General features: G+C 44.5%; 1 protein-coding gene across 3 annotated transcripts; it reads left to right on the top strand.

Moving 5' to 3' along the window:
* Window positions 1-156: 156 nt before the first annotated feature.
* Window positions 157-14686, top strand: LOC126984280 (DNA repair-scaffolding protein-like). 3 transcript variants are annotated; one of them, XM_050837905.1, is made up of 15 exons: window positions 157-366; window positions 1557-1641; window positions 2205-3434; window positions 3641-3810; window positions 4413-4952; window positions 5593-5732; window positions 6766-6908; window positions 7072-7181; window positions 7988-8176; window positions 9151-9379; window positions 10467-10746; window positions 11176-11313; window positions 12149-12354; window positions 12884-12940; window positions 13363-13468. In XM_050837905.1, the coding sequence occupies exons 2-15, from the start codon at window positions 1636-1638 to the stop codon at window positions 13450-13452; spliced, it is 3528 nt and encodes a 1175-aa protein (XP_050693862.1). In that variant the 5' UTR covers window positions 157-366; window positions 1557-1635; the 3' UTR covers window positions 13453-13468. The 3 variants fall into 3 exon arrangements, with proteins under 3 accessions (XP_050693862.1, XP_050693860.1, XP_050693861.1); XM_050837903.1 differs by having other exon boundaries at window positions 158-366; window positions 13330-14686; XM_050837904.1 differs by having other exon boundaries at window positions 158-311; window positions 13330-14686.
* Window positions 14687-19644: the final 4958 nt, after the last annotated feature.

The following is a 19644-nucleotide window of genomic DNA, read 5'->3' on the forward strand; positions in this document are numbered from 1 at the left end:
GAAAAAAATAGAAGTCGTGTTGGCGCCTTAATAACCGGGGATAGACGTTGTATTGAGTATTCTGGTATTAGCGCCATAACCTCACTGCACCCTATGCACTTTGTATCGTTTCAGTTCAGTTCAGGTTCAGTTCAGTATGAGTTGGACACAGTAACATGACCACTGACCCAGCTTCAGCAACGACATCTGCATGGCCTTACGCGCACTCTACAACATAGAACTCTGTGGCCAAAATCCAGCAGCTCGTCGCGAACCCAAACAAAAACATGAAACCCGCCAACACTTCGTCCGTCCGGCAAGGTGTTCATCATGTTAGCACCTAAAAAGTTATCGTCGATGCACATGTTTGTAGGATTTAGTGAATGAGTGAGTCTGTGTCTTCGGTGCTTTCTTGAAATCTGCCCTACATGTATCCCTTGGTCCCATTCTTTACAAGTTTGATTAAATTCTAACCTCAGTACTCTATAAATCACAGCATACACCTAGTAGTCTAAATAATAATTAATACTCCCATCAATGTAAAGTGAGCTGTGCAAGGTACACAACTCAGTCTTTTTTACTTAATTGTCTTATACTTAGTAATATACAAACCCCAGTTGGCTGACGTACCTATAGATTTCAGCTGCCCCATTTTATCCCTATTTCGTATACCTCATATTGCCTAACTTTTGCACATGGGGTAGAAACCAGGTGAGTTCAGTAATTTTGGCATATCATAGTCACTTTGCCATGTTTCCGATGTCTAAGTGATGATTAGTAAAAATACCAGCTTATCGCTTCCTAATTTGATGATCTATGTATAAGGAAACAACCCCACCTTACCCTAATGGCTGGTATCCTATCACAGTGAAATAGTGATGGCCATTTATAGGGAAGTGGGCATTAGGGAGGATTGGAGAAATAAATAGTATGATATATGGTTCCTAGGTTTAGGGCCCTAGTTTTTCGTTTTTCTCAAATATTATTTTCTACAATTTTAAATAGAGAATAAATCAGCACAATATAACCCCTTGGACATTGTGTTATTTTGAGAAGTGCAAAAATTAAGGTATAGCAGAATTACATGAGAAAACAGAACAAAGTCACCACTGAATTTACATAGATACTGCCATTGTGTTTTTTAAACTTACAGAACCCCACATAAGCCTAATGGATAGTAATATATTAACCCTAAAATAATACCGTAGCTTATTGCCACTTTAAATATGGTTATCATTGCTTCATAGCATAGTGATCTGTTGAGGGGTCGAGAAGACAGTCACATGGAGAAGCAAGAAAGGAAGTGCCTAGCTGCCAGAGAGTCTGTTTGAGGATAGTTGGAATATTTAATGTCTGCTTTTTACTTGTTACATTCAACTCAAAATATACAATACATGCCCAAGGAGTTTTCATGTATGTTGATTTGATTTCTACTCTCAAATTTGTGGAAAATTATCTTTTTATTAAAGACTTAGAGGGACCTAATATGAATCTTAACCAAATAAACTAAAATTTTAAGTTTTGATCCAATATACATTAGTATAGTCCATATGTATACAACTTATGGTTACTTTCAGGAAGCTGTGATGGTTGTGGAATAATTCCTGGCGCAATATACATCATTTGAAATTGCATGAGGGTCAGACCAGTGCAACTATGGCCGTAAGTGCTTTTGAAATTTTGTGCGCAGAAAATGTATGACTGTACACTCCACCTCTTCAAAATAGCATACCTGCCTTCATTTTATAGTTTTAAGAATTTAAAATTTTCCTCAATGTTAAAATACTACAATAATAAGAAAATATGTTAGTAAATATAAATATGATTGCTATCAAAGAAAGGCAGCTCACTAAAAGTAACCTGAGCCTTCCATATACTAACATTCACAATAAAAATTCTGCCTGGAACCATGCCAAATCTATTCTTCAACTTACCAAAAACTCTTTCATTGATATAAATTGTCAAAATCTTGCTAACTCTAATTTTTCGAAAGATTTCTGGCATCTAGCCATAAAACATCTTAACTACCATACTTCACTTTTTTTCTATTTTCCACCTCTCTGTGATCCTGATAGCTCTACAGCTGTTACATATATCTCTAAAGTTGGACTCTTCACTCACACTTTTTTCAGAAAACTCCACTATGGGGTTGCATCTCATCATTTTATTTCAGAGAGGAAATACAAAGTTATATTTTTTGTAATTTTTCTTTTCATATTTGACAGAAGTGGCACAACAGAGCAGCCATCTTAGCAGAGTTCACCAATTCATTATCAAAGGAGTCTGCTGGAGAAGATTTTGCCATCGATTGCTCAAGCAGTGATGAAGAGGTGCCACTTAACCCAAGAGTGCCAGTTATCCTGTCCTCATGTCTTTCCACCTCTACCAGGTTGCCAAAGAAGACAAAATATGAGATGAATAAGTCTGAAAGTTATGATTCCTTCAAAAAACATCAACATAACAAAGCTCATAGTCCTTCAAGACCTTCAGATTCAGGCCAAGAGGCACCCGCTGCCAGAAGAAAGGGACATATCAAGAATCAGGAACAAGCCGAAGAGAGAACACCTGTGAGTAAAGTATGGAGTCATGAGAAATTGAATTTGTCTAATACTGGAGGTTTTTCACCAGTCTGCACCACCCCTCTTACGAGTAAAATTAAAAGTGAAATAGACATCAACGACCCAGGGATAATATTTCCCTCAAGTGAAGCTACTTATGATGAAGCCTCAACACACAGTAGTGGAGCTTATGCTAATGCTTTTGAGCCTCCGTCACCAGTTCTTGGATGGAGAAGAACTGGGGCCTGGTCTTGTTCACCACTTATCAAGGCAAAAAAGACCAAAGTTAAAACCTGCTCCTCTGCATCTGGTTCTCATAAGGTGCCAAAGAGAAAGCTAGCCATCAGTAAGACTGCCTCTGTAAAAAGGCAAATAATCACTGAGGATGAAGCAGTCCAAACAAATCTGAACTTTAATGAAGGTAGAGAAGCAGAAAAAGAAAATCAAAGCAATTTAAACATAGACTCAGTCATTAGTGATGTCAATTGTAATACAAAAACAGGGAATCTAAATGAATCTCATGGTTATGACAGAGAATCCAGAGTGACTCAAGATGGAAGCCAAGGCCAAGACACAAATTCATACCCACTTCTGCGACCTGAAGCCTTTAAAAGTGAGCAGTCAGTGTTAAGCCAGTCAAGTGACCATTGTATAAGGCAAGTTGTCCTGCCAAGATGTGAAGACCAAAGTAATTCCACGTTTTCAAATAGTGACTTGCAGTCAACAGCCTTGACAGATCTCAGTCCCTTACAGGAAACACCAGAACACTGTGTTGATCACCAAGCATCTCAGATCATTGTTGTGGCATCTGAAGGAACAGACAGTCAAGTGGACTACAACATTGAAATGCCTCTAACACCCAGCAAACACTCCTTGGAGGGAACAGATGTGTCTGAGGTAAGTTTACTTTGATTTCTTGTTTGCTTTGATTTTAACAAAAAAATGCAAGAAGAAATAGTTTTTGCTTTTGAATGAAAAGTTTCACACATGTAAATTGACAAAATTCTTTTGGGCAAATGACAAATTAAAATAATTTAATATAACTGACTGATGGTTTTATATATTTTTTTTAAATGTTACATACCTTTTTTTACTTACTGCAGGGCATTGATATATCTGGAGCCCAAGCCTCCCATGACTTGAGTTTACTAGAAGCAGAGGGCGGTGCAAGGTCTGGCTTTGACTGGGTGAAGCACCTTCAGACACCCCAGAAATTAACAAACGATGAGAATACTGGAGATGGCGTTGAGTCTTGCAAGAAGAAGTTAATGAAGTAAGTTATTTTTTGTCTAATAGGGAAGGTCAGTGGTTCCCAAACTTTTCTGGTTGTGACCCTAAATACAGTCTTGATCTGGCCTGGCGACCCTAGATGCATGAACATGTAGCATTTATTTCCAATTGTGTATTTTTATATGTTACACTTTCAGATATTTATGATTTTATCCTCCACCTCCTCGCTGTCTGCTTGGCAGACGAGTATTATACGTAAATGCTACTCATATTGTATTGTATATGTATGAATTCTTTATTACAATGCTACTTTTGTTAGTATGTGCTTAAGAGAATCTTCCTGATATCCTACTGAAGTAATTCAACTACATTCCTGAAATATCTATATCTTTTTAATTTTTGTTTTCAGTGCATTTGGATTTCTCTTCATCTCATGCCTTTGTTAATGTTAGTCAACCTATATCTTTTTACACCCCATTTGGTTTCAGAAATATTGGGTACAGATTTCTTCTCCCACTTTCTTTAATAATTCAGGAACACTTTCTGGCAATGCCAATATTGCATCTAATAATATGGATTGCCTACTCAGTGATTTTTTCCTTTCAGAACTTAAACAATAGTTGATTGAGAATTTCCCCATTTTAGAGATGGCCTGGCAGAGCAACTGAAGCATTTGCTGATGTCCTGGAGGTCAGACATCAGTATGTGGAGCCATGAGTTGTCCCTCACAACCCTTCGTGGAGCATCTCCAAGACAGTCCTCACCTCTGCCGTGCAATGTGCTGCACCCCACTGACGCCATAAAGGGTGTGGTGAAACTGCAGCCTCAGGAAAAAAAAAGCGAGATGAAGCTTCTGCATTCTCCAGCAGTAAGAAACTTGCAAGATTTGCTGATAGAGAACTCTGCATCTACACCCGGTACTCCTCCTCCTCGCAAAATATCCCAAAAGTACCTGGAACTAGAACTGTTAGAGGTGGGAGGGTTGTTGCCCACTAATGCAGCAATGTGTGAAATTATGGACAGCAATGTGAAGGGCTTCCAGACGTCTAAGAGTATAAAGACAGAAAATGATGAAGGAAATGAAACGGGAGAGACTGGGAAAAAATTTCTTGTGTTCTTTGCTCTTAGTGAACACAATGTTACCTCTCTTTGTAAGCTTGACACTGTTAAAATCTATGCTCCTTGGTAAGTTATGAGGGACACCTTTTTTACACCTTTTTTATCATCCATCAGTCATCCTTTTAACCACAAAGTATTCATGAAGGTAGTGCAGCTTAGTAGTCTTCCTTACCTTAGCAATTGCCATCACTAAAGAATGTGAACCTTTCACAACTATGTACAGCAATGACGATGAAAATTGCTCAGAAAGGCAAGAGGGGGAAAACGACTGGTATAATAATACGTTTATGTAAAGGGACACTTGATAAATGAAACAGCATGTGATAAAGTGTAGAGATTTAGTTTAAGACATTTTCAATAGTGTGATAAGGCAAAATATTGGTATTTCACAGTACAGTGTAGAAAAAAAACATTTTGAGGAATGAGTTGAGGCTGACAGATCAGAATTAGAAATATGAATGATAGAAAAGATGAGTATTCAAGACACACCCACCAAAAACACAACTAAAAATACGTTGATCAAGGGTTGTGGTAGCAACTAACATTTTTCCTCTTGGTTTATTGATTCACATTAACTCAAATTTGGCGAGCTCTCTCAAGCACCAGTTAGTTACCAAATGTGAGACTACTGTACATATGTTTTAAAATTACATTATTTCCATGATAACCAATAACTATGCAGAAATAAAGGAAACGGGCATTTCAGGCAAAACCTCAGTGTCCCCGGCCATGATGTTCCTGCACTCTTCACCTCCTGCTTCAAATTCAGCCCAAAAGAGAAGGGACCTCCCCCCTCGCCAGCTGGTAACAGAAAAGGTGTCCTCACCTGGACCTGCAGTTGCTCAGGTATGGTACTTTTTTGTACTCTATTTACCCGGTAGCAGCGACGGGCCAAATTTGTGGCTTTACCGTGTAGCAGCGATGGGCCAAATTTGTGGCTTTACCGTGTAGCAGCGGTGGGACAAATTTGTGCCATGATTTAAACCCCCCAAAATAGATGATACATAATCTGATCACAAATGCTTTGATATATATTATGAAATGGTTTGTGTGAGGGGTGATTTTTTCTCATTTTTCTCACTTGGGGGGACCATTAAAAAACATGATCCCTGCTGCTTCCAGGTTAATCATTGTCTTATCCCTTGAACTTAGGCCAGCATTAAGTGAAAATCTTAATTTTATATACTTAACTATCATGCAAGACTGATTGTCTATTCTGAATTTCATCTTGAACTTTTCCTTAAAAATTCTTAAAAATCCCAGTCATTCTTTTCTATCCCCTACCCAATTATTGGGACCTTCAGTGTAGGCTGGTCTGCTCCTCAAAGACTCTGAGGATATTGTCAGTTGTGTGGTGCCAAAGACTGAGTATAAAGTCATGAGCATGGTCTCAAATATTTCCTCTCCTAAGTTCAGGGGTCTACAGCATGAAAGCATAGGTTTTAACCCAATAGCAGCAGGGATCATGTTTCTTAATGGTCCCTCTAAGCAAAAAAAAAGAGAAAAAATTACCCCTCACACAAACCATTTCATAATACATATCAAACCATTTGTGATCAGATTATGTATCATCTTTTTTGGGGGGGGTTATATCATGGCACAAATTTGGTCCGTCGCTGCTACACGGTAAAGCCACAAATTTGGCCCATCGCTGCTACCGGGTTAAGGACAAGAGGATTTCTGTCAGGACTGTAAGCTATCTCTCCTCTCACCTTAGTCTGTCGCTGGTATGGTAATGATAATATTTCACAACTTGTGGGGTGTATATTATTTACTAATTACTTCTACATAATTTGACACACCTGAGATGTGTAAATTTAACAAACCTGAGGACTTGAAACTGTTTTCATTTATCATTTTTGTGTTACTTATGTTTCAGAGAGAACAGCACCAACGTCTTTGTGCAATGTTCAGTCTTGCTCCTTCCCTTGGGTGTCCCGTGGACAGGCTGGCCACCCTCAGCAGCCTGGCTTGGACTCAGGCTTCACCACTATCAAGGACACACCTGAAACACCCCCGCGGGTACACTCATCACCATGGTTTCTGTTCTTCATGGTTGGATATTCAAGATCTTCCCTAAAAAATATATATGCTAATAATGATTTCCGTTCAAATCACTGCTTCTATAAAAAGAGCTAAGAGTTAAGTGACTTTTCAGCTTGAGTACTTCTCATTTGCTCTTCAGAATGGCAAGCTGAGGGCAGGCACCATCCTTGAGGCCCTAGAGAAGTGTGGTGGTGTGTCAGCAGTGCCAGTCAGCATCACTGTCAGGCTTCATCGCACCATCACTCGAAGGTACAGAGAAGAACGTTTGCTTAACCCGCCCGCTGTGATTGGCACAGCCAGGTAACATATAGTCCCAGATCTTTCTCTGCCTCTGTGGTGGATAGTGGAGTGTTTCCCATGTGGTATTGGTATGCTGGATATCCCCTCCCAAGGTGAATGACTTTATATTTTTCTTCATTAAATTGTAGCAGCCACTTTTTGTTCCATTCCTGTAGCTTAGTGACGTCTTCTTGTAGGAAATCCGCATTCAAGGGGTTAACCAATATGAGTTAACAGTGTGTCCTCCTAAAGAGAAATAACTTAACACTTAGATTTCTAAACAGATATATAACATGATAATAATAATAATAATATAATACACGAGAATTGATCTCTTAAAGGAGTCAGAGTAGGAGATACTTTCAATCAACTCTGACTCCAATTCCAGGTAAAAGTAGGTGACCTTTCAATTCTTGACTCTGACCTTGACTCAAGTTCGACACCCCTGGTATAAATACTGTCTGTTTCTATGCGGTTTTATTTTTTCTTTGTGGGCATGGCTTGGTCTTGTTGACTGAGCTGATATGTTTTCTTGGTGAGACATTCAATCATACTCACAGTGCCAGTCCACTCACATAGAAAAGTCTAAAAATAGTACTTTGCAACATAAACATATAGCCTGGCTGGTGGTTCAATACCCCTTTGAATGCAGGTTCCCTCATGAGGTAAGAGTGGTGACCGATTAGAGCAATGCATGGCAGTGTACAGGAGGTAGTGATTTATTCAATAGTAATTATCAGAAATAACTAATAACACTATTTTTGTATTTATCTTAGAAAGACCTCAGCAACTGTGGATGCCTGGGAGTTACTGGGACAAGATGCAGCAGGTCAGTTTTGCTTAGTGAAGATTCCAAACCGTCCCCTTGCACAGGACCTGAAGAAACCCATCAGTGACCGGACTGACAGCAGTGCCACCCACACCTTCACCCACCTCACCATGGCTCAGCGGCTCACCAACACCCAGTGAGTCAGAAACATCACAAAAATTGTTTTAATTTGTAATCAAAGGAAGTGTGCTAATGTTACTAACCTGAATGGTTAATTGAAAGGGACATTCATGCATTCGTCTTCGGTGGCATTGGAGTGAGGTGTTGTCCGCTCCCTGGTTGGAGTGAGAATGGCTCATGGTTTGTTTGGTCAGCTCACCACTGAACCAAACCCAGCATTTACTGAACTTGTTTGGTAAATCACTGCATATAGTGGCCTGGCCTAAAAGGTTTATTAACCCCTTCAACACGAGGACGCGTATACTGCGTCTTTGCGTGCCCCGTACCATATCCAAGGACACGCATACTGCGTCCTGGCTCGCTTTAGCCAATATACGAGTTATTTTATCTCTATATTTATGCTTACATCTCAAAATTATCAATTAATTTATGTTTCTTTATGTGCACCATTTAATTCTGCATGTTTTCATATATAATACATGATGATTGTGTTGAGTTTATGGCCGAAAACTTGTCATATTCAATAGCGACATTTGAAATTTGGCATGTTCAGCGATCCTGGATACGGCGCGGGGGCTGTTTTGGCCCGGCCGTAGTGAGTTTCTTTATGTACACTATTTATTTCTGCATGTTTTTATATATAATACATGATGGTTATGTTGAGTTTATGGCTGAAAACTTGTTATATTCAATAGCAACATTTGAAATTTGGCGTGCATGCTGATCCCAGATACGGCGCGGGGTGCCGTTTTGGCCCGGCTGTAGTGAAGGGGTTAAAGCTGAGAGTAGTTGTATCATATTCCACAGAAGTGAGGCTCTACTGTCTTTCAGTTTGATATTTAATTACTTTGATACAATATAAAGAAATATGTAACAAGCTTTTATTTTAATTTGTATACAGAAAAAAGTTCAACAACCTAATCTTGAAAACAAACTTTTATAAGACAGGTACACTTGGCACACATGCTTTCTAATTTTTTTTAATTTCAGGGACCCTGGGCTGTTTTCTCTGATCAGCTCCCTGCATAAATCTTACCAGAGCACTGTTTTGAGGGACTCTCAGCTACAGCCACTCTTCCATGACCTGGCATCCCGTCCCCCTCAGACTTGTTGTTATGTCTTGATAGCCAGCCTTGGAGTGACCAAAGTGCTGCATAATGAAGAGCAGGTCACACTTCCCATCAGGCTCCCCCAGTGGTCCCTGCAAGAGGCTCATACAGTAAGGCTTAAGAGTACAGGTAGTCCAAGGTTTTGCAGGAGTACATTACAAGAAACCTCTAGTAATAACAATTGGTTGCATTGACATTAAAGTTATCCACAATACTATTAATCAGTCCATAATTGTAGTAATTAAATTACCAGGTGCCATCTTATGAGATGATAAAGTATTTGAATGATGCAAATTAATAGCACAGTAGGCACACTTACTACGTGATTTTATGTTAGTGGGAATACATGTTCTTCTGGGAAAACAGTATATAGGCAGCACTCCCCTGACTGACTGGCCTATTTTGTGCCGCTGCCTCCCCTGCCAAGCGCCGCACAGCCATGCCCTCACCACAGGGCACCAAGAAGGCGCACATACATGTAAAAACAAATGCTATGCATGACATAAACCGGACATAATACCGTACAAAACCTTAGAATGACTGGTGACGAGTTGCCGAGGATGAGGTAGTGGTGGTGAGGGGTTAAGGGCGGCGATGCTGGCAAAGGAAGGCATGAGGTGCGCCTTGTGCTTTTCACACTATCTTACACATGTTACTGTACTCAGTACTCTACTCTTTCAGCACTTGTTTCTGTTTTGTTTTGTCTGGCTGGCTGGAGTGTCGGCTTGAGTGTGGAATTTGCTAGTTCCTTCATTCCTAACACCCACCTTGCGCACTTTAAGTTTGTGGATTGTACTTTCAGGTCTTTGCGTAATGTGAAGACTCATGGGGGGGGTGCCTACTGTATTTTGCTTTGAAAAGACAAAAGAAGTGGTCTGAGAAATAATCCATTTTTTTACATCGGATGTCACCGTTCGTGGCCCAAGTATACTCATTTTCATGACGCAGCAGCTGCCACTTGCATGAGTCATCTATCTGTCCACCTCATTCCTTGACTTACCTCTCTCTTTAGCACTCGATACCTCTTTCATGTATTCCTTCTTACACACTCCCATTCACACCACAGTTGCTGTGTAGATTCACACTTATATGTTGTATAAAGTAAATAAGAATGTATCCCAAGATGCAGTTTTGTAGCTCTGAATAATGCTTTTGCTAGTGATCAAACAATATAACTGAAACAACTCCTCTTGACAGGTGGTGTGTGATGGCCAGCGGGGCAGCATTAGTGTATATGCACTGTACAAGTCTGGCTCCAGCCTTTATGTCATGTGTCCCACGTCCTGTCAGAAAATGAGTCCCACCTTATTCAGTAGAGAGAAGGGAACTGGAAGCAGTTGCAAGGAGGACTCACAATCACAAGTGAACATATTGACTCGCAGAGTTCAGTTAATGGGAGCTACCTTACCACCCTGGATTCCAGAGAGTGGCACTGTAATGGTGACTGTCCTACTAAAGGATGTTGTTGTATGGCATGGTAAGTAAATCACTCTTTCCTTAGATGTTTCAAGGAGAGGAGGTGTCCCACAGATAGATGCAACCCTCCAGGGTTCCATCTTAAGAAACTGAGTGACCTGGCATGCACTCAGGAGTGTGCACTGGCAGTCTCAAATCAGTTTGAAGTGCTTGGTACTGTGGAGAACCTGGAGAGTTGTGGGATGCCTTTAAACGTGAAATTCTCAAAGCTGCCAAAGAGTGCATTGGAGAGTTCTGGATACTTGAGGATTCCAGACATCCAGGGACCGGATAGTCAGGGTTTTACTGCTGTAGGTTTCTTACTGCCAAATCCAGCTAGTTATTTGTTTCAGACTACTTTATTACAGAACAAAAAATATCTAATATATCTCATTGTGTTGCTGCTAAAGAATGTTAAATAGCTTTGTGCAATTTTTACTGTTCTTTTCAGGGAATGTGGTTGTGGACGAATACAGCTCCATAGAGCTACAGAAGGAGGCCAGAACAACAGTTGATGTGTTATCCCTGAAGGAGGTCCTTTCCCCTTTGTCAAGGCTGTCTCAGCAGGACTGTCTCACCCTTGTGTCAGGTTGGTGGAGCTGAAAACTTTTGTTACTTTATATTTACATGCTCAGAATACTACACACCCTCATTAACACCTTAGAACCACAATCTGTGTAGCATGTTTCCTCTTTCCTCCAAACACAATTAGGGATTAAGTTTTCAGCTTTCACTTTATTTTTACTTTTATTTATTTATTTATTTTTGTTTACATTCAGGGAGGCAGTTTAAGGATAAAACATAACCAAAATAAAAGCCTGCAAAGCACTGCACATATGAACAGTGAGTCTGAAGTTTTAAAAGAATAATTAATTTAGCTTGGAGAAATATCTTAGTACTCCCATTCTGGAGGTATTCAAGTTGCAGGAAGGAAGAAAGACAGATGAAGGATGGCTGTTCCATAACTGACAAGTGAAAGGGATGAAAAATGAAGATGCTGGTTCACTCTCATTAGAAATTTAGACAGCATATGGTAGGGTCAGGCCTATCTGGATGGGCAACAAAGCGCTCTCAACCACCCTGAGCTATTTCCTCCTTTCACCAAGTATCCTGACATGCAATTTTAAATGTACAGAGTTGGTTTAACCCATCCACTGCGATTGGCATGGATTTGGCTTTCACTGGTAGCCTGGAAACATATACACCCAGGTCTCTCTCTGCCTCCATGGTGGATAGTGGAGTGTTTCCCATGTGGTATTGGTATGCTGGATATCCCCTCCCAAGGTGCAGGACTTTACGTTTTTCTTCATTGAATTGTAGCAGCCACTCTTTGTTCCATTCCTGTAGCTTGGTGAGGTCTTCTTGTTGGAAATCTGCAGTCAAGGGGCTAAATTCTCACAAATACTTTTTTCATATACTTACAGGAACCATAATCAATGTAGATAAGGAAAATGCTTTCATCTACTTGACGTGTGGAAACTGTATGAGTGACAAGGTGCAAGAAGTAGAGGGTGGCTTGGTGGACTGTTCATGGTGTGACGGGAGATCAACTCTTCCAAGCAGAACTTACTCCTTAGAGGTGTGGCTTGACTGTGGTCCTGATCTTCAGCATGCTGTTGTCAAGGTGAAGGTAAGTGAAACATATTCCTTAAGCTTTTGTAAATGTTAAGATTAATTGCTCCATGATATATATGTATTGAGTGCTTGAAGACCCAGACCTCCTCCAAGATGTAGATTTATATATTCTGGGAAGTCCTTTCATAAGTCTAATTTTCATCTGTCAATTTAAACATATATATTATCTCATCTATCAAGCCCATTCAAAGGGAACTTGCAAGAGAGACTCATTTCTTAACAACATAATCATTAGGTATTGTTCTGTTTTCATATCACTAAGCTAAACTAATTAAGAAAAATATGGCTGCATGTTGTGTGATGGTTAAAACAACAGACACTGTGTGATGCTGTGGTTGAGGGAGACTCCTCATCTCCCTTGTTCCTCATTTATATCAAGTGAATAAACTTTACCAAAAAACTCTAATATAATGCTACAGAGTATGATATATGGAGCAGCACCTTGAACTTGCACACAGTTTACCATAGTATACAGAGCCTGAAATATAGCATTCTTTTTGTAATTACTTTAATACTTTTTTCAGCTGTCTCAGAAAACTATAGAGAAGCTGCTGTCAACCACTTCTGAGCCACAGGAAGAGGTTTGTACTGTAATGCAATCCTATAAAGCCTTAGTATTTATTGATTATATATTCATGATTTATTTGGAGAAAAAAATGGTACTGTCATCACGCCTAGTATGCCTCTAAGAAGTGTTGACAGAAATAGCTTATTCCTTATCTGATCTTACTCTTCATGTTTCTGGGTTATCTTTAAGTTTTATTGAAGTTATTTAATATATGGGAAAGGTGATTAGTGAAATACATTGAAACCCCCAAGTTGACACAATCGCCATCTTATAAATCTCCAAGAAGGGAATATAGCGTTTGGGCAGACTCAAAAGCTTTATTGTACTCCTTTATGTTTAGACTGTATTAAGTAAGCACCTCACTGTTAGTGTGTTATGTGGCAGGTGTCATGTGTCTTGCAGGAGTACAGTCCTACCCCCTTGCTTGGCCGCCAGGTGGGACCCATGGTATGTGTGTTGCTGCAAATGGAGCACCCCTCTCGCTTCTCTGCTTGCACCTCCAAGCTGGCTGAATTGCCTCACTAGCAAGCCACGGTATAACTCCCAGTGCCACTGCCACCGCCAGCCCCCTTGCCAAGACCTCCCTGGCTGGTGCCGGTGCCAAGACCGAGGTCACCAAGCCTGGCCAGCACAAGCCCAAGCCTCTCAACAACATTCCCAACAGCCACATGCAGGAGGCTGCTGCTGCCACCACTGACTGGGCAGAGTCCAGGGCAGTAACTCCCTCAGCCCCACCAACTTGAGGACCAGGGGAGAGAGCTCTGCCCTGGGTTTGGTTGACCCATTAGCCATGCAATATTGTGCAATTTTACACAACGAAGCATACAAGTTGTGTCAAGATGGTGACATTAGCCAAATGGCCTGACAAATTGTTGCGCGGTGAGTTGTGCGGGACGGGGGGTAGTGTTTGTAAACAAGGGAGTCGTCATAGTTATGTGAGTGTGGCCAGGGTCACCTCTGCTTATGAGATTCTATGAATATTTCTTTCAACGTTGATTGCTGTTTCTTGCAAATGGTCACCTGTAAGAGCTGCTGAGAGAATATTGTGAGGGTGCTGTTGGTGGTGGCAGGGCCCGAGAGAGGGGGGGGGGGTGAGCTGGTATCTCAGCACCAGGGCCCGGCCTCATAGGGGGCCCGGCCGCCCAGGCAGATGTGTGTAAATTAAGATACTATGTGGCACTGGGTGGTGGTAGCCAGTTTTGTCTCACTCAGCTGATCTACAGTCCAGTTTGCCTCATCCCCCCCCAAACCTGTGGGGAGTTGCATGGCTAACAGGTGAACCAAACATGCCCCTGGGTACCAACTAGCTTATTCCTCAAAGGTCAATGCATATAATTTTGCAGAGTTGTTTCACTTCAATTACAATGGTCCCAATTAGCTTCAGATAGCCCCATTATTTTTAGTTAAAAACTCCTGACAAATAGGACATATTACAATGGTCCCAATTAGCTTCAGATAGCCCCATTATTTTTAGTTAAAAACTCCTGACAAATAGGACATATTACAATGGTCCCAATTAGCTGCAGACAGCTTCATTATTTTTAATTAAAAACTCTTGACATACAGGACATGTGTAAGGTGCCTCTGTAATTTTTTTTTCACACATGCCTTGGCCTTATTATGTCTGGCAAAGAAGTTTAATAATACCTAAAAACTGAAAAATAGGACATAACAGAGATCTGTGATTTTCAGGAATTCATACTTTGTCAAAGGAACAATAAAATTGTAAAACCTTGTATATATTTTGAAGATGATATATATATATATATATATATATATATATATATATATATATATATATATATATATATATATATATATATATATATATATATATATATATATATATATATATATATATATACATATATATATATATATATATATATATATATATATATATATATATATATATATATATATATATATATATATATATGAAAGCATAACAGCTTATATGGAATATAACCGTTATGCAGCATAGATACATATAAATATAAAATGTTTGACCATGTATGAAGAAAGTAAATGAATAAATGCCAAATTATATCTTACAAAGCACATTTTCTATACCTAATATAAGGAAAATAACTCATATTTTTCACCTATTGTGGAGGATTCAATTGTGGAAGGGGGCATAATAAAATACATATAACATGAAAATGCTGTGCAATATTATGTAAGGGAAATATTTCTAAATAATGTTACAGTTGCAGAAGAAATTACTTTATGAGTCCACTGAATGATTACTTTTGCTCAGGCCACAGCTCGGCGGGCAACAGCTAGATTCGTAGTTATAGGTACTTTGAATAGCCATTATTAGCTTTATGATTACTAGCCATATGATTGTGTTGCCATAGTCATTTAGTTGTAGTTCATTCCTGCGTAAGATCATTAAAAAGACGTGAAAACCTTAACCTGTGCCCACTGGGATTATAGGCCTACATAGCTACATTTCTTACGATAATTTTTTTTATAGTTTCGAGGTAATTTCTGGTTTATTCTTTGGTTTTAGGTTTCAGGAAGGCTTTATCGTGTTATGGCAGGCTTATTTATTCCTAATTATACTCATTCCTTAATTATTTCTTACCTTCCTTTTTCAGGCCTTATGTTTTCGCTGTAATCTATTGTGTCTAGTTTCATTTACATCCATGGAAGGCTTTATCGAATTATGGCGGCTTATCTATTCGCGCTTATAGTAATTATTCCTTCATTATTTCTTACCTTCCTTATTCAGTTCTTATATTTTCGCTGTAATCTATTGTGTCTAGTTTAATTTATGCTGACAGAATCCTTTATCAAATTATGGCAGGCTTCCATACCTACTTATGCTTCCTTTATTGCTGTGAAGACGAAGCATGTTTTAAGCAAGTTTTAATGTCTATATTCATGTTTAATTCCCACGGCGGTAAATATATTGCTTTCATTATATAATAACGGTGTCCTATCTCGCTTCCCGTCACCCACGTTATGTACGTAATTGACCTTCAAACCTCCCGGAAAATAATATTGTTACGAATGTGCTGTATGTGAATGATTGTATGTGTAATGTGATGAAATTGTAGCATGATGCAATGTTAGCTCAGCATGGTGCAACTCTACTTGTTGGGACAAGAGAGACAGGAGGGGGCCCGGGGCCGCCGGGCCGCCGGGCAGGAAGTGCTGAGTCGAGCAGTGTGGGAGCAAGGGTGGCTGAGGGGTAGTGGAGAAGGCGCGTGTCTGGGCTTAGGGAGTGTTGAGCTGCTCCGCTCGCGAGCTGTGTGCATCCGGTGTGCGTGTCTGCCGTGCCCCTGTACTGTGCCTGATTAACTGTTCTGTGCCCTTGAAAGTTGCTGTACTGTGTGAAGAACCTGTCATTAAACTAGAACTTAGTGTTGAACGTGTATCCTTTGTGCCCTGCCTCGTTCCCTCCTCCCCTCGGTGTTCTGTGTGGGCCGCTGTGAGTGACTGGTGTCTGGTGCCCGTGTGGCTGTTCTGGTGAGGATCACGCCACCTGCCTGCCCGTGTATGGTGTGTGGTAGGGGGGGTGGCGTAACACTTGGTGTCAAAGGAGTGGGATAAGTGAACAGTGAAGCGCGCCGAGTGTCATGGCGTCCCCCAGTGATCGCCGTGAGGGTGAGGAGACGGGCAAGGCCGAGGCTGACCCGGGTGAGGTGAAGCCGGGCCAGATGGAATTGTTCGCTGCCATGCTGGCCAGTATGAGGCAGGATTTGGATCAGAGGGCAGACGAGAGGGCACGCGAGCAGGCTCGGAGGGCAGAAGAGAGGGCAGACGAGAGGGCTCGCGAGCAGGCTCAGAGGGCAGAAGAGAGGGCAGACGAGAGGGCTCGCGAGCAGGCTCAGAGGGCAGAAGAGAGGGCAGACGAGAGGGCTCGCGAGCAGGCTCAGAGGGCAGAAGAGAGGGCAGACGAGAGGGCACGCGAGCAGGCTCAGAGGGCAGAAGAGAGGGCTCGCGAGCAGGCTCAGAGGGCAGAAGAGAGGGCAGACGAGCAGGCACGCCATCTTGCCGATATCCTCCAGAGCAGTCTCTCGTCCCTGAAGGCGGAAACCCAGCAGTACACCGACAAGGCCTGCGACAGCGTTAAGAGTGAACTGCTGGGAGAGGTGCAGACTCTGAAAGGCGAGGTCCAGGGCCTGAGGGAGGAGGTGGAGGCGGAGAGGCGGCGGCGAGAGCTGGCAACGTCACGCGGGGAGGAACAAGAAGTGTCACGTGTGCTGGCGGCGGGTGCACGGGTGGCGGACTGGCGGGGCTCCGCGTGGGGTCCCTGGCAAGGGCCCCTGAAGCCCGGTGGCGTCGTGGCGGAGCCGGTGGAGGCTGCAGGAGGCTGGGGAGCCGTCGGAGCCGCTCCCTTGGGTCCAGCTGGTGCTGGAGTCGGACCCATTAACCCTGCCTCGTTGCCTCTCTCACCGCCTCCCTCTCCGCCATGCCGGCCGGCTTGCAGCCCACGTGGTCCGCCCGCTCCTCTCTGCGGCCCCTCGGCCTCCCCGCGCTCAGGGAGGCTTAAGCCAGCGGAGCACGACGGGAAGTTGGCATGGGAGGCCAAGTTCAAGATGCCAGCTGCTGCCCAGGGCTGGGGCGAGGATGAGAAGGCGTTGCTGCTGACGACAGCGCTACGGGGCTCAGTGGACGGGCCCGGCCGCTTGGTGGGGAGCGCCGAGAGGACCTTGGGGCGGCCTGACATGCCGGCCGCTACACGACTCCAGGACGCGCCACAGAGGCTGTGTGGCGTCACGGGGCACTGCGTGCAGTCTGAGGGCCCAGTGGAGGCTCGTATCGGCGTAGGCAGCGCTGTGGAGCGCCGGCCGATGGACATCGCCGATCGAGACGAGCCGTGCGTGCTGGGCCTCGACTACCTGCCGCAGGACGAGGCCTGTGCCGACCTTGGACGGGAGCTGGAGAGGCTGCGCGGACAGGCGCCTTTGCTCCCGAAGGTCGGCTGTGCAGAGGTAGTCGCGGCGGAGCGACTGCACCTTGCCCCGGGGACGGAGGCCAGGGTCCTGTGTTGCCGGTCGGATGCGATGCCAGCGGAAGGCACGGTGGAGTCCACGGAGGGCCTGCAGCTGCCTGATGGTGTGGCAGCCGGACGGAGTCTCGAAGGAGCGGGGGAGGAGTCAGTCACGGTGCTGATGGCTAACTCCTCCGACGAGGCTCGGAAAGTACCCGCTGGTGCCAAGCTGGGCACCTGTGAAGAGGTGGAACAACAAGAGGAAGCGTCGGGGAGCGCGGAGTCGGCCGCTGTGAGGCCGCTGCCCGACTTCCTGGAGGATTCGGCGCACCGGAGCGCCGCTCACCTGACGGAGGCGCAGACGAAAATGCGCCACACCCTGGCCCAGTGCGCGGACGTGTTCAGCAGGGGTGACTTGGATCTGGGCCGCACGGGGTTGGTGAAGTACAACATCAGCACGGGAAATGGTGCGCCCACCAGGAGCCCGCCCCGACGTGTCGTGCCGGCCAGGCGGGAGGAATTGCAGCGCGCCGTCAACGAGCTGGCGGTGCAGGGGCTGATGGAGCGGACAGACAGTCCGTGGCCCTCAGCAGTCGTCCTGGATATGAAGAAGGACGGCACACAGCGCTTCTGTGAGGACTGCCGGGCGCTAAGGGACGAGACTGGCGAGGACTCTCACCCCCTGCCGTGGACCGACGACGCGTTGACGAGGGCCTTGGAGTTCGGGGCCTTGACGATGACCAGCGGCCTAGCGGCGGCCGCCCCGCCCTGCCATGACCTCCGGGGCCGGATGGCGAAGGTGAAGATGAAGGCAGCGTCGATGAAGGCGAGCCCGGAGGGTCTCCGTGGCTCGTACGGGGGCTGTGGCAAGAGGAGGCATAGGTGCAGTCGGTGCCTGGGGGAGCGAAGGACGCGTTCCCTCGACCGGCTGAGCCCCGACGCCCTCCAGCCGCGCTGTAAGGACTGTGGCCAGTCAGGCCACCGCTTGAGTGCCTGTCCCAGGTCCAGGGACGCGGCGCGGGCGGGAAGCGCGGACGGGCTGGAGAAGGGAGTCGACTTCCAGCCGTCTCCCGCCCTCGGGCCCCGCCTTGAGTAAGCTGCCGCCGCCCGACCAGCGTGTTGCCAGTGGGAGGCTTAGCGGTTGTAGCCACGACGCGTGACAGTGGACACCGGGGGCTGAGGAGTCCTCGGCGCGGCCTGACCCGGGGTAGTGTGTGCTGCTGGAGGGGCCAGTGGAGGCTCGTATCGGCGTAGGCAGCGCTGTGGAGCGCCGGCCGATGGACGTCGCCGATCGAGACGAGCCGTGCTTGCTGGGCCTCGACTACCTGACGCAGGCCAGTAAGGCTCGTGGTGGCCTCGGACGGGAGCTGGAGAGGGTGACCGGAATGGTGCCCTTTGCTTCCAGGAGGTTTTCGAGCATGGCTGCGTGGGGAGGTAGTCACGGCTGAGCGAGGGCACCTTGCCCCGAGGGTGGAGGCCAGGAGCCGGTGTCGACTGTCCCGAGCGTCACGTGGAGTGGATGGCGTGGAAGAGCCCACTGAGGACTGGCGGCTGGTCGACGGCGTGGCTGACAGGCGGAGCCCCTTGGGGGCGCGAGAAGAGACTGTGGAGGACAGACTGATTTATGTGTATTGCATGTATTTTTCTGTGTTCAATGTTCGGCCGGGAGCTCAGGCTACCGGTGGATTTGGCCACGGGGCAGCCCCCCCGACGTGAGCTTGCCCACCGTCACCTCTGGCTTCGCAGCGGCACTGCAGGAAAGCCTGGCTGAG

Source organism: Eriocheir sinensis, chromosome 56 (assembly GCF_024679095.1).
Source record: "Eriocheir sinensis breed Jianghai 21 chromosome 56, ASM2467909v1, whole genome shotgun sequence".
NCBI classification, from domain to species: domain Eukaryota; kingdom Metazoa; phylum Arthropoda; class Malacostraca; order Decapoda; family Varunidae; genus Eriocheir; species Eriocheir sinensis.